Raw genomic sequence first — 14,620 nt, forward strand, 5'->3', positions numbered from 1 at the left:
ATAATTAAGTTTCATTTTAACGACTTTAAGTGAAAACATTATAAAATAGCTAAAAACATGGGAGGTAAGGCTTTATCATATGAAATATTATTCTGATGGACATTATGATTTTTCATCATTACACCATGAAAAATTCAAGATGGGGGCCAGGAAATCCATGATGGCTACCACGACACAATTGAAAAAAATTATTAACAAAATATGGTTTGTAGCATATCAATTGAAAGGAAATTTGTCATAGATTACAATTGTTTTCAAGTACATTAAACTAATTAGCATGCTTAAGTTTCATTTTAACGGCTTTAAGTTACCATAACAATAATTGGGTGGGTTTCTATTACTATTTTGTATATTTTATTTTTAAGTTATTGTCAGGTCCTCAAAAATTTCAAGAGACATCGCACCAATTTTTGTTCTCTTGTAACGCTCAACACTACTTGTTTTTCAAATAGAATATTTACAATACTAAAAATTTATTGATGGAGATAGAAGAGTAACTTATCTTGCCTTTGGTAACATTTATTTCTCATTTGTTTTGTGACCACTTTTTCATACCTATGTGGATTGTAAAACAAACCCAATAAATGTTATCATAGGCAAGATAAGTTATTCTTTTACTTAAGTTAACTGGATAAGTGATGTATGTTTTATCTCCTTTTAAAAGCATTTTTTACTTGAAAAGTGGTGTCAAGTGAAGTCGTTTGAATTAAAATTAAACAAAAACAATTTTTTAACAAAATAAAACAAAATTACATGTAATACTATTTTCAAGTTAAATTTAAGTTTTGCAATATCCTTTTTTATTAAATTGTTAGGTGAAAGTACAGAATAGTTACAAAACACTTTATCCCCATGCTAAGAGTTTCAGAAGTTTGGGGAACTCTGTTTCGGAGTTACAGACCCCCCCCCTCACTTAAAAATTTATTAAGTAACAGAATATAATAGAAATATGCATAAAAATGATAACATTTAGGACGTCTTATTTGTTGTATTAAACATCATCTCATTTAAATGCGTTTTTCATTTATTTTTATGCAAATAAACTTTCGGTACTTATGCACTAATGTTACCGTGCTGCAATTAAGATGGGGGAGTGCTTTGTAATTATTCTGTATTAGCTGTACCCGAGCACATGTTGTTGTGTCTCAGTTTGTTTAATTGGAAAACAAAGACAAAATGTATGTTTATTGTGTTTATGTTCCCAATATTTGTGGCTACACAATATTTTGAGATTTGTTAATGATTATTGTAAACGCTAGTGAACTGTGAAGTGCAATATCTTTAGTGTATCCATTGAAATCGTTCAATGCACATTTGCTGCTCGTTATTCCTTTATGTTGACAAAGGGGAAAACATAGGGTTTAATTTTACTATGGAAATGTATGTGAGCATGCACTGGGAATCTCGTAAATTAAAAAATATTAGCCGATTTTAGTTTTGTGTGTAAGTATAGTGTTTTATAAATAAATCGATAGAAAAATTAAAAAGAAAACTGTTCAGAGATTAAACCAACAAAGTGGGAAACCGATGATAATTCACACAGAGGAAACAAATGAGAAACTGATGTAAAAATATTGTAGGATAAGTTATTAGAAAGAGGAATTAGTTTGGCAAACTGTTTTTATTTGATTTATAAAGAAATATCCTTATTTTTGCACATATTTTTTTTTTTGAAGAAAATATTGCATTCAAATATAATTAATGAGAATGTTCGTAAACATTTTGGTTCTTCGTAATTGTGAAATTTGGAAATCGAAATGATGTTCAAGTGTAACCAATAGTATATAATGAATTACTATGTTGCAATTATGTAAATAGTGAAAAATAGGAAAGAAAATAGTTGTCGAAGAAATTAGAAATGTTAGCTATTTTCCTTGTGTTTATGGCACATGTCAAGTGACCAAAACAGATATAGTCGAAATCATTTTTCGTTGAATCTTTCATTAGATGTAAGTAAATGCAGAATGACAATTAGGTAGATAACATTTTTTTTTTTTTTTTAGCAATCAAAGGCGTTTTTGTTATTTTAAACGCATGTTCAACTGAACACATAGACACAAACACCAATAGTGAGAGGTAATGAGAGAAGGGTAGGTGGGCAAGAGTAACTTTTTTACAGTGTTTAGAATAATAGCGAACAGCAGTCCAACAGATGAAAATCAACTAATAGTGATATGTATCGTACACACACACACACACACACACACACACACATGATTATAATGACCTTAGCATTAAATGAACTTGATGGCGAGCGAAATAAAATGTCTATTATTGACGTCATGTTTTAATTTTAGTAACCATTCATTCATAAAAAGAATTGCATTCTGGAATATGAGAATTTTCAGAGCTCAGCCAATTTGAATGGACAGAATTTAGCAAGGGACCCTTTATTATTTATGAATAGGAAATTGGAAATATTATGTTAGGTCTGTTTTCTTGAGCTAGTTACAGTCGGTGTAATAACAGAATCTGTTGAAGATCTAGAATTCTTTCCAGTGACAACTGGTAGCAGTGGTAGGATTAAATATTTAGAGAGAAAAATTGGGACTTCTTCCTCTATAGATGTTACGATTGTGATGGTGTTGCTCTTAAGATGGAATGTAATATTTTAATATCATGACTAAATGTGTTTAAAATCGAAAGCTACATAAGGTCGTGGCTATTAGCCTGAATTTGTTTCTCGCATCTGTTGTGGCAAACCAACTCTACATTGGCTCAAAGGAAATTTTCTGCAGTCAGTTTATTATATATGGAGATTTTCACCTAACAATTTAATAATAAAAAAAAATATTGTAAAACTTGAATTTAACTTAAAAATATGTTTAAAAAAAAATAGTATGGTAATGGAAGTGCATAAGCACCAAACTTTCTTTTATTCAATTTTTTTGTTTGAATTAAATATTATTTTAAAAACTATTTTCCGACGCTAAAATAGAACATTATTAAAATATTCTTTTTCTTTATAATCAGTAACTGATGTTTTCTGAATAATCTTGTATATAATAATTTGATTATAGAAATTCCCCTCTGGACTAAAATACCGTAGGTTTGCAACAACATATGCCACATACAAATTTATTACTTCTAGCCTATTAGCCACTATCTTATGTAACTTTATAATGACTTTTCTGACACATACAGGTGTTTAAATAAAATCCTAGATTACATCCGAGCAGCTACAGCAGCACTATCGCATTTTACTATAGAGGAAGTAGTCCTGATTTTTTTTTTCTTCTCTTCATTACTAAAGTCCTACCACTGAACCCAGTAAAAACTGCAGGTTATTATACACATGGTACAGATATTGTGGTCTCACCCTCCGTAACTGATACATAAACTAATAGCACAACCTTTAACTCCCTGTTTGCCAATTCAAAAAAAAAAAAAATTCTCTCTAAAAACATTCCAGCCATTCTTGTTTGCTTAGATCGGACGGATCCATTATTCCAGATTACAATTCTATAACCTTAAACAAATGGCGCTCACTATCACTTCTATCGATGCACACATAAAAAGTTCTTAACCAATTCTTTTCAAATTTTATCACAAAAGAAATAAATATATTAGCTATTACATACTGTTTGAACAAAGTTTCTATTTTGATTTATTTTTGTACTAGAAAGCCTCAACTTCAAGATGTTCTAACTTTTGACTGGAAAATCGCACATTTTGTTCAAATTCCATTATAAAGACATTTTTTTTCTCTTATTTTATAAATATGAAATATCATTTACTGGTAGAACTTCCATGTTGAGTATTTATGAACAAACCTAAAACGCGTGCGTCCAAAAAGTTATCTACCGATTCCAGGCATGCTATGACAGTATGTTTCATTGTTAAGAGGTGGAATTAAATTGCAATTTTTTGGAATGTACAAATCACAACAAAAATATTAAAATACCATTTTAAAGAAAATTTTAATCTGAATCCAGTCATAAGTCTTATATTGAGTTACATAGGAGAACTCTATTAATTACTGATTTAAAAACTATGACTGTAGCAGAATGTGCCTTGTCCAGCACTAAATGCTACATCGTTTGGTATTACTAATACTATACTGTCGAGTTATTTTTTCTGTAAATTAAATATGTTCTAACTTTTGGAAAGTGAAACTGGTTTTGCTCAAATTCCATGATAAAGACATATCTTTTCTTGTATTGCATAAAAAATATGAAACTTCATCAATGCGTAGAACTTTGCGTCTGTTTCATTGTTATAAAGATGGAATTAAATTTCAATTTCTTGGAATATACAAAATACCATTTTTAAGAAAATTTTATTTTGAATTTCGTCATATAAGTTTTATATTGATTGATGTAGGAGAAATATATTAATTACTGATTTAAAAACTGACTGTCAGATTAAGTAGCCAAATATGCCTTGTCCAGCACTAAATGGTATGTCGTTTGGTATTACTAATACTAAGCAAATAATTAAGTTTTTTAGCAATGAACTTGTATTTTGAAAAAGAACATTATGACAAGTGTTTGAATATGGATATACAATTTTATTGAAGTATTTAAGAACTTTCTAATTTATAAAAAATTAAATTGTATTTTTCTTTTTGAAGTGAATATACATATCATAAGGCTTCTATTCAGTTTTAAGACTATAGATATCTCTAGTAGAATGCCTACAGTGAAGTAAGAGTTGTGCAGTTTGTAACTGTACCTTTCTTAAATTCAGTAATAAGAATTTTATGATTGGAAACAGTGCTGAGATAGAGAAAGACTTATTATTTTATCTCTAAGACAAGTTACACAACCAAGTTTATCCTACTGTTTAATTTATAGCTTAAGGAAGACTATATGAATTCATAATATTCCCAAGTGTGTTATTAGCGAAAACGATGCAGTCACTCTAAAAAAAACCCCTCAAATCTGGTACAGTCCAGTCTGCAGTTGTAAACATTACACCAAACTACTATGAATATGAAGCATTTCTCTCCAATTTTTTTATTTGTGGTTTCTGGCCCATAGTTTGTATAACTTAGCTGGAAATTTCTGCCCTTTGAATAAATATTTTTAACTGGTTAGAATTTACTTGTTTCCTTTTGGAACATGTCCTGTTTCTAAGTTTGCACTTCTAAGCCTTGTGTTTCTATAATTCCCGATTCTAACCTTATTGTGTTGTTTCATTGAAATTCCTTTGTTATCTTAAACTAATGTCTGGAATAATTTCCACAAGAAATGCTCTCTGCTGTATTTATTCATATATATATATTTAACCTATATTCATTTCAATCGTGTATATTTTCACTACTAGATGAAATACTCGTCTCTGGACAGGTTTATGGTGTGGAAACACCCTTGAAGCTTATAATAACTGCAAAATAATCTAACTTATAAATACTTCAAAGCAACTAAAAACATGTTAGACAGTTATAAATAAGTCTCTGCAAACAAAGTTATAAGCTTAAAATTTTGATTTTATGATGTTTAGTCCCTATTAGAGAATGTTAAAATGATTGAAATTTAGTTAGAAGGGTAGGACCATTCCAATCAATCTTGGAACAAGACATCCAGTGATGATGGTTCATTGTAGGGAATATGCAATTGTCCCTTGGTTACCATTGCTTCCAGGTTAACTTGGCATAAAGCAGCTTTGGATTCCTTGTTAGGAAATTTGGTGCTAACAGATCAGGCTGCCTGAAGATACTGGCTTTCTGCCTGAAAATGCACCAAACATTGATGTTTTTTTTCTGTCCGTTTGCAAAACTCAATCATGTTATGCTAAGTCAAAAACAATGATTTTCCTCTACTAAACAATCAAGTCAAACACCTCTTGAAGCATGGACACCTTTTCCAAAATGACTGAATTTGGCATTAAATAAACTAAAAAATGCTTGATATACTATAAAATAACCAATCACCTAACCGTTCCAATCAAATTTCATATGTTTAAGGACTTGTTGAACAAGGAAAAAAATCTTTGTAGGTACATTTTGAATATTAATGATTGCTGTTTTTGCTTTGTGTTTTTACTAATGATGGCTGATTTGGGTGCTTTTTGTTAAAAGCAGTTGAAATTTTTATGAACAAAATAAGTCAACAAGAACATTATTTTATTATGAGACTTCATATCTTCATTTGGCAACATAATGATGGACCAGAAGTATTCACAAAATTATGCTATGCTTTGGATTATTGTATTCTTCAGCTTAAAGCAAAATTCTTTTTCCTTCGTCCATCGCCAGTGTTTCGCCCATGTCGACCTTTTTTTATTATTCACTCAGTGTAGCCAGTTGAGGAATAAACTTTCCAAGGTAATTTATTAGATCCAAGAAGCTGCGTATATCCTGGACATTTTCAGATTTAAAAATTTTTTTTATTGCTTTTATTTTAGAGTCAGTTGGTCTATTCCGTGTGTTGGACATGATAAACCCATAGAACTCTATTTCTTCACTATGGAACATGCTCTTGTGCTGTGCGATTGTAAGGTTGTTTTCTCTCAGTGTCTGCAACACCATATCTAAGGTTTTGTTATGTTCGTATTTTTGCCTCAAGTTAGAATGTCGTCAGCCCCATTACAGCAGTTTGGGATTTTCTGGAGGATTTGTTGAAGCAATCGCTGTCCTTCTTTGGCTGCATAACCAGCACCTTGGCCTGTAGATCCCAGACTTGCATGAAAAGGTAGTGATGTCCTTAGACTCCGGATTCAGTTCTATTCGGTGATAGAAGTTCAGATTGATTTTTGAAAAAGTTTGTGTTGCCGATTTCACTCAATAGCTGTTCAACTGTTGGTATTTGATAGCGAGTGTGTCACACTGCTTTGTATGCTAAGTGTAGGTCAGCACATATTCTAATTTCTCTGTTTGGTTTTGGCACTGCTACTAATGGTGAGACCCACGGAGTGGGTCCTTCCACTCGTTCAATGATATCATTCTCTAACATTTCACTGATTTTTTTTTCCCTCTACTGCTTGTTGGATATGAAATGGTGTCCGTCTTGATGGTTGTACTATCGGTGTAATGTTATCATCTGTTTTAATTTGAAGTTGGAAGTTTTTCATCCTTCCTAATCTTTCTAGTGAGCGTAGGTGTTGCTCGAGAATTTCTTTTCCTGATTTTGGGATTTAAAAAAAAAAAATTTAATTAAAAAAAAAAATGTCTGGTAATAAACCCTAGTTCGATGCTGACCCATTTACTTAATGTGTTACTACTTTGGTATGCCTTTGTAACATATTTTGTAACAGATATTCTTTTGGGACCATTTGTTAGTGTTGCAAAAAAAATTCTCCCTTTAGTGGCATTGGAATATTTCCATAGGCTTTTGGTGTACAACTTGTTTCTTTTAATGTTAATTTTGGCTATAATTTAAGGATTCCTTTAAATGTTTAGCTGTTGATGAGGTTGCCTGCTCCAGAATCTATCAATATTCTGATTTGGTTCATCGTCGATGTGGAGGATATTGTTCTCTGCTGAACTAATAGGTCCTACCTGAAAAACCCATGCCTGGCTGTCCGATTTCGGTTTCGTTGATACAGGTTGGACATAATTGTGTTTGTCTGACATGTTTGCTTTTCCTTTACTGTTGTTTTTTCTTCAAGCATGTTTTTTCAAAGTGATTCATTACTCCACAGTAATTATATTTCTTCCCAAACACTGAGCATTTTGTTTGACTGTATGTGGTCTGAGCCGTTACAATTGTAGCATTTTGTAAGTGGTTTTAAAACACTGCTGTTGCCCCTGGATGGTTTCCTATACCCACTGTTAAGTTGTTGTTTGTAGTTAATTTTAATTTGATGGATAGCTGACTGCTCCCACTCATTCCCTTCTTTATGCTCAGCTTGTGTTTCAGTGGACTCAAATATAAATGCTCTTCGAAGTGCTTCCTCTATAGTTAAATCTTTTTCTTTCAAATATGCACAACATAATTTGCTGGAGGTGCATTTTTCTATTAACTAGTCCACTATAGCTTTGTCCAGGTTGTATTCGCCAAAGTTGTATTTTGCTCCTTGTATGCAAAAATGGGTGACGTAGTTGCGTGTTGACTCTCCGTTTTCTTGACTAAGCATCCAGAATTTATGACACTGGAAAACCTAATTTGTTTTCTGTATAAAATAGTCGTCTGGTCTATCTTTGTTGTTTTGTATGTAGGCTCTACCTGGCCTGGTGGTATCTCCGGTGTTAAGGTTTGGATGATATCTTTTAGTTTCTTTCCCCCGTAAAATCGAAAGAGTGATAGTCGTTGTTTATCATCTGTTATTTCAAATGCTGTAAATTCATGTGTTCGATGTATTTACTCCATTCTCTCTATGCTTACTCCTAGTTGGAGTCTTCCCAGTCTAGGGGTTCTATTGTTGGCATAGAAAAAGCCATCTTCTGAAATAATTATTCTTTTGTTATTTTTGACTTTTAAAATTTGTGTTGCATTGCTGTTGACTTTGAGCACTTTTTTGGGTGGGTAGGTGGGTAAGTGACTCATTGCTATTGACTTCGAGTACTTATCCTTTTTTCTGTTTTTGAGGGGGGGGGTTTCATTGTTTGGAGTTTAGTGACTCGATGCTGTTGACTTGGAATACTTTTCCTGTTTTTTAAATGTATTTATTTATTTTTTACTCTTCCACATCATTAGGTTTGCTGTTTGCTGAAGAGTCCCGAACTTCCCTCAGTGAGTTATATTTATACTCCTGCTTATGTCATTATATCTGGCGTCACAGCAGTATTGAGTGATTATGTTTGTATTTGTTTTGTTTTAGCACTGTTGCCTCCTTTACAGAGCGATGCCTTATTGTAATTTTTCTGAAATGTTCGTTTATGATGATCTAATTCTGGAATAAGAGAATTAGTGGGCAAGCAATCAGAGGCAATGGAATTTTCTGAGGGAGACTTTATTTTCTCATTCTACAACATGAAATATATATATATATATATATATATACATATATATATATATTAGTTCAGTTATGGGGTAGTGTAAGCGTACAATCTGTGGAACTTGTAGACTTCCTCCTGGATGTAAGGTAGTATTTTATTATCACGACTGAATGGTGTTCGAAAGCTACATAAGATAGTGGCTATTAACCTAGAGGTATTGAATTTGAATGTGGTATCTGCTGTTGCAAACCTACGATACTTTGGTCCAGAGGGGAATTTCTGCAGTCATTTTATTATATATGGAGATGAAACCGATTTTGTATTCAACTTTGCTCTCATGGGGAGACAAGTAAGAACCTAATTAAATTTAGAAATCTAATGTATTTGATGCAGATTTTTGCTGTGTTACAAGATAAATCTTTTTTTGTTCTATTTAGAGCTACAATAAAGTGGCTACTGCTATTTCCATTTCTAAAAATAACCAACAAACAATTGACCATGGGAAATGCAAGGCTGCATAAAAAAAGGATGTACAGCAAATGTCTTTGATTTAAGAGGACTAGACATTACATGGTAGGCAATAACTTCAAATTAGGTAATTTAAATTCACTAGGATCACTTGTATTCACTTGCAGTTTAATAGCATTTTTTGGGGTGAGGGTGCTGGTATGAATAACAATCTGCTTTTATTTAAAATAAAAAAACTGTCGAAGGGAGGGGCTCCACACATATTTGAAATAAAAGCAGATCGAGTTCAAGGATTCAGTATTAAATTGTCTAACTATAACTTCGAAACAACTTAAAGTATTAAGCATTTTCATGTATTTCTTGCTTTCTTTACCCAATTTTAATTTTATTTTTGAATTCTTGATAGGAATTTATTTTTTTATAGATGCATGCTTCTTAATAGGTATTCTATACATTTTTTTTATTTTTAAATATATCAAAAAACTTTGTAGGTATCCATATATAGTGCTTGCAAGATAAAAAAAATAAATAAATTTGTATTTTAATAAAAATTAGTTGGAAATTATAAGGTCAACTTAAGCTGTGTATGACTGAAAATAAAAGCTGTAAATAAGTAAAAAAAAATCTTCATAAATCTAATGCCATAGTTCAATGAAAGAAAGATAATATAGCTGGAATCAATAATTCTTAGTTAGTCTTAAACCTAGGTGAAAATCAAATGCTGTCAAACAAATTGTATGGAAACGACAAAGGAGAGTAACTTTGATTGTTTATATATTTTATTTTAGCAGCTAACACATTGAAGCTTGACTCACTAGCAGCGGTATCCGGCATTGCCCGGGGTCCTATAAAATTAAATAGAAGTGAAATTATTTTTCCTCGCCATGATGGTAAATGGAAGAAAACAGTATAGAATCCGTATGTTTGTCTGTGGTGGTTTTTCTAATGCTGGAAGATTACGCTTTGCACGCCTGATATGAAAATCAGTTGTTTTCTATGATATAAGCATTGATAAATTTTAAAATAAAATGCGTATGAAATAAGATGCTAATTTTTATTTAATTAGTAGATCAAAAAAACTTTTTTAACATGTAAACACAACTCTAGGCCGAGTTTAGCAATTGGGCGTAAAAATGAGTAAAATGTGCACTTTCTCTTATAAAATGTTACCCATTACAAACCTAAAACTTTTATACTTAACTGATTTTTGTATGGAGAATTAAAAAAAAAACAAAGTTGATTTCTTTCTTGTAGATTTTGTAGGGTTATCCAACTTTTGGCTTAATGCAAAAAATAGAAAAAAAAAAGATTGACATAAAAACCTTGAAATTTGCTATATAAGAAAATCATTCAGTCAATTTTTAAGCAAATGTTTATTGTAAAAATTTTAATTAAATTTTCAAATCTTTTTAATGCTAAATTTTAAATGTGTAAAAATAAAATATATTTATTGCAGACTATAAAGGAAGATTTTATTGGCAGTATCACTCATCTTATGTAGCTTTAAAGTGATAACGTTTCTGTTCTAGGCAATATATGAGGGACATGTCATAGTCTTCTATTACTTAGGTGAAGATACCCGGAAGATCCATTATGACGTCATTTATTAAAATAGATCATAGACGACACGTGATTGGTAGAACAGGAACGTTGTTTAATGACTTATTTTTCAAAATAATTTGGACAACATGTTTTTAAACCTGTAAAGTAAGCACGAAATTGTAAATATTTATTCCAAAAGAAAATAAGAGGACAGAGAGAGAAAAAAAAAAAAAGGAAGAAAAAGCAAAGACTCTGGTTTGCTATTATTCACGGAAGAGGAAAGGGGCTTATGTTTACATGTTTAGATGGGGGGATTAGCTATATATATATATGTATAATTTTTTTTATATAGGCATCACCGCTTATCAAGGCCAAGAGTCCACTCAAGGGTTAAAGAATGTACAGTAGTCAAAAGGACAATATAGTAATCGATAGTAATAAAAGTTCGGTAAATTTGTTAACTTAAGTGGAACGGCTCATCAGAAACTTGTTTATGTTGAACTTGAAGACAACCATATTATAGACAGCTGGAAAGCAGGAAAACAGAAGACAATTCCACAGGCGTGCAATTCTAAGAAAGATGCTTTGATCATGGAATCTACATTTAGGTTTTGGCACAGATAAAGAGTGGGGGGGAATTATTGATAGTGTTTTCAGCTAGACGAGTGTTTCTTGTGAAAGTTTGGTGATGGGGGACCATAGATTAAAGTTCAGTCAAACACTTTCCATGAAAATAATGATAAAGCAGAGACAAACTCACAACATCTCTTCTGTGAGATAGAGGTTGCAGCGAAGAGAAAAAGACATCTCCCATGAGGCCACAAAGTCTATTTTGAACCCTATCAAGGCAGGACAAGTCCTTTCCAGCAGCTCCTGCCCAGATGTGGCAACATGTTCCATCATTGGACGTACCTTGCTCTTATATAGATAGAGAATTGCATCAGCAGTGAGATATCTACTGGATCGATAGAAGGATCCCACCATTTTTCCAGCGGCCTTGGCAACAGATTTGATGTACATATTCCATTTAAGATCAGGAGTAATGGTCAAGCCCAGAAGCTTGTAAAAACATGGGGCCTCCCCAAGACGAAAGCCATTCACTTTAATTGATGCCAGATGGGGATCAAAACGTTGATGATGTAAAGATAAAAGCTTGGTTTTTTTAAAAAAAAAATTTTATTACATTTTCACCCCAAACAAGGCACATTGTCACTTTAGATGGTGTAGGGGGCTATCAGGGGCAACATCTACTGGGGTACTATGTAGGGATTTGGGCAGCAAGATGTCGGTTCACGTTACACTTGAACTTCTGCACGTCAGTAGAGTTGGGGAAGCAGGGACCTGGAATGGAATTCCAAAGTCTAGCGGTTCTGGGGAAGAAACTACTAGAGTAGAAAGATCTTTTACATCTAGGGATCTCTACAGTATGGGGGTGGGATTTTGCAGCCTGTCCGGTCTGTTTAGGGTGTTCATGTCGTGGGGGCACAAGTGCTTGCAGTTCGTTAAAGCATTCACCATTAAAATACTTGTAGAACAGGCAGAGGGATGCAACGTTTCGTCGATGGGACAGAGGCTGAAGCTTAGATGCCAGTTAAGGGCTTATCAGATTTGCGACTCTTTCGCTCCTTGTCAAGGAGCGAGAGACTAGTAGCCGATGCACCAGCCCAAATATGACAGCAGTACTCCATACATGGGCGAATGGTGGCCTTATAGAGTACAGGATACTTTTGGGTGTTAGTAGTTTTCTAGCAAGGTAGAGAGAGCCCACCTTCCTTGCAGCGGCCCTAGCAATGCTTTCAATGTAATTGTTTCAATTCATGTTTCCTGTGAATGTTAGGCCAAGGAGTTTGAAAGATGTACTCTCAGATAAAGAGTCGTTGGCCATTGCTATAGGTGGTAGAGAAGGTTTCTTGTAATTATTGAATGAAACTAGTTTAGTCTTGGTGGCATTGAACGTGACCATCCATTTTTGTCCCCATTCCACTACAGATTGGAGGTCATCCTCTAGTGTTTCTACCATTTCTTTAGATATCTGTTCATTTGTTTTTCTGTTGTGCCTGTTATAGAGTGTGTCATCACCATATATACCCATCTCAGAGGCAATTTTGTCGGGAGGTCATTTATGAATATCAGGAACAGTAGAGGTCCAAGGATAGACCCCTGAGGCACTCCTGCATTTATATCATATTGTTTAGATGTACGACCGTCAAGGACAACCTGGATTTTTCTCTTCTCTAAGAAGGATTTAATTATGTTAAGTATTCTACCAGTGATACCGTATGATCTAATTTTCCTGAGGAGACCCTCATACCATACCCTGTCAAAAGCCTTAGATATATCTAGAGCTACCGCTCTGCCCTCCCTCGCTTTGTCCAGTGAATGGTATATATGTTCAGAGATTACAGTGAGGATGTCTGCTGTGGAACAGACTTGTCTGCTTGTCTAAATCCATATTGTTGGTCAGTCAGAAGTTTAGCATCTCTAAGGTGATGGACTAGAGCATGGTTAATTAAGGTCTCAAATATTTTGGCAAAAAGTATGAGGCTAATGGGGCGATAATTTGATGGGTCAGTTCTTTCGCCAGAATTCTTGAATGCTGGTACCACAGAAGCAGTTTTCCAACAGCCCGGAAAGCAAGATTCGTTAAGGTATTTGTTGTAGAGTTTGGAGAGAACTGGAGCTACTTCGGCTGAGCACTTTTTTAATAGCACAGCCGGGATGAGATCGGGTCCACATGCTTTTGAAGTGACAAGGTTTTTTATGATAGCATGCACCTGAGCAGGGGTGATTTTCAGATCATCTAGCGTGGCGTCTGTCCGCATAGGAAATTAAGGTAGAGGGTGGTTGGAAGGGTCCAGTGTGGAGTTTGAGGCAAACCGACTGGTAAGCATGTTAGCCCGTTTTGTTGCTGAGCAAACAACCTCGTGATTGTTGGTTAGTGGGGAATTGTTGATTGCCCATTATTTACTACACTGTTGTAGATTTTCCAGAAGTCACAAGTTCCTATTTTTTGTGCTTCGATGCGTTTTTTAGTGGTTTCCGTAAATTCTCTCTTAGCTGTCGCTATTTATTAAAGTAACCAGCCACTCCTTTCCCCATTGTACAACGTGATCAAGATCAGAGGAGAGAGAATTGGAGAGAACTTGGTCATTTACTGTCTTAGATGTGCTACCATAGATGGTAGTGTCATCAGCAAAAATGTCTACGAATGATGTAAGGATGTGACTTGGAAGGTCTTTTTTTTTTTTTTTTTTACACAATGATCACCTCTTATCAATGCCCGGAAGCCACTCAGGGATAAGGGTTATTGCAAGTACATTACGTTAGTGTGGAGATTCGATGAAGTGTTTATTTAAGGGGGCGGTTCATTAGGAATTTGTTAACATTGGACTTGAAGACATCCAAGTTGTAGTCTGGTGGGAAGCAGGCAGACGGAACAGTTCCACAGGCGTGCAGTTCTAAGAAAGAAGCTTTGTTCATGGAATCCGCGTTTTGATTTAGGCACAGATAAAGAGTGGGGGAAATTTTTCACAGTGGATTCAGCCAGACGGGTGTTTTTCGTGAAAGATTGGCGAGGGGGGACCAGAGATTGGAGTTCAGACGAGCACCTGCCTTGGAAATAACGATAAAACAAGGATAGGCTCGCAACGTCTCTTCTGTGGGAGAGAGGTTGCAGGGTAGAGAAAAGGGCATCCCCCACTAAGCCACAAAGTCTATTTTGTACTCTGTCAAGGCAGGATAGGCTGTTTTTAGCAGCTCCTGCCCAGATATGGCAACAGTATTCCATCC

General features: G+C 34.0%; 1 protein-coding gene across 4 annotated transcripts in view; it reads left to right on the top strand.

Moving 5' to 3' along the window:
• The window catches only part of LOC145259827 (putative protein phosphatase 2C T23F11.1), a 338,384-nt gene that overhangs the window by 98,428 nt on the left and 225,336 nt on the right, over positions 1–14,620 (top strand). Inside the window, exon 1 of one of the 4 annotated variants that reach the window (XM_080117672.1) lies at positions 8,528–8,615. The exons of the other annotated variants lie outside the window; for them this stretch is intronic. Within the exon in view, the coding sequence (XP_079973798.1) occupies positions 8,543–8,615 (73 nt within the window). The 5' untranslated portion in view covers positions 8,528–8,542. Of the gene's footprint in view, positions 1–8,527; positions 8,616–14,620 lie in introns of those variants that run through there. 4 annotated transcript variants of the gene reach the window in all.

The sequence above is a fragment of the Euprymna scolopes genome, chromosome 3 (genome assembly GCF_053919585.1).
Source record: "Euprymna scolopes isolate OS-2025 chromosome 3, ASM5391958v1, whole genome shotgun sequence".
NCBI classification, from domain to species: domain Eukaryota; kingdom Metazoa; phylum Mollusca; class Cephalopoda; order Sepiida; family Sepiolidae; genus Euprymna; species Euprymna scolopes.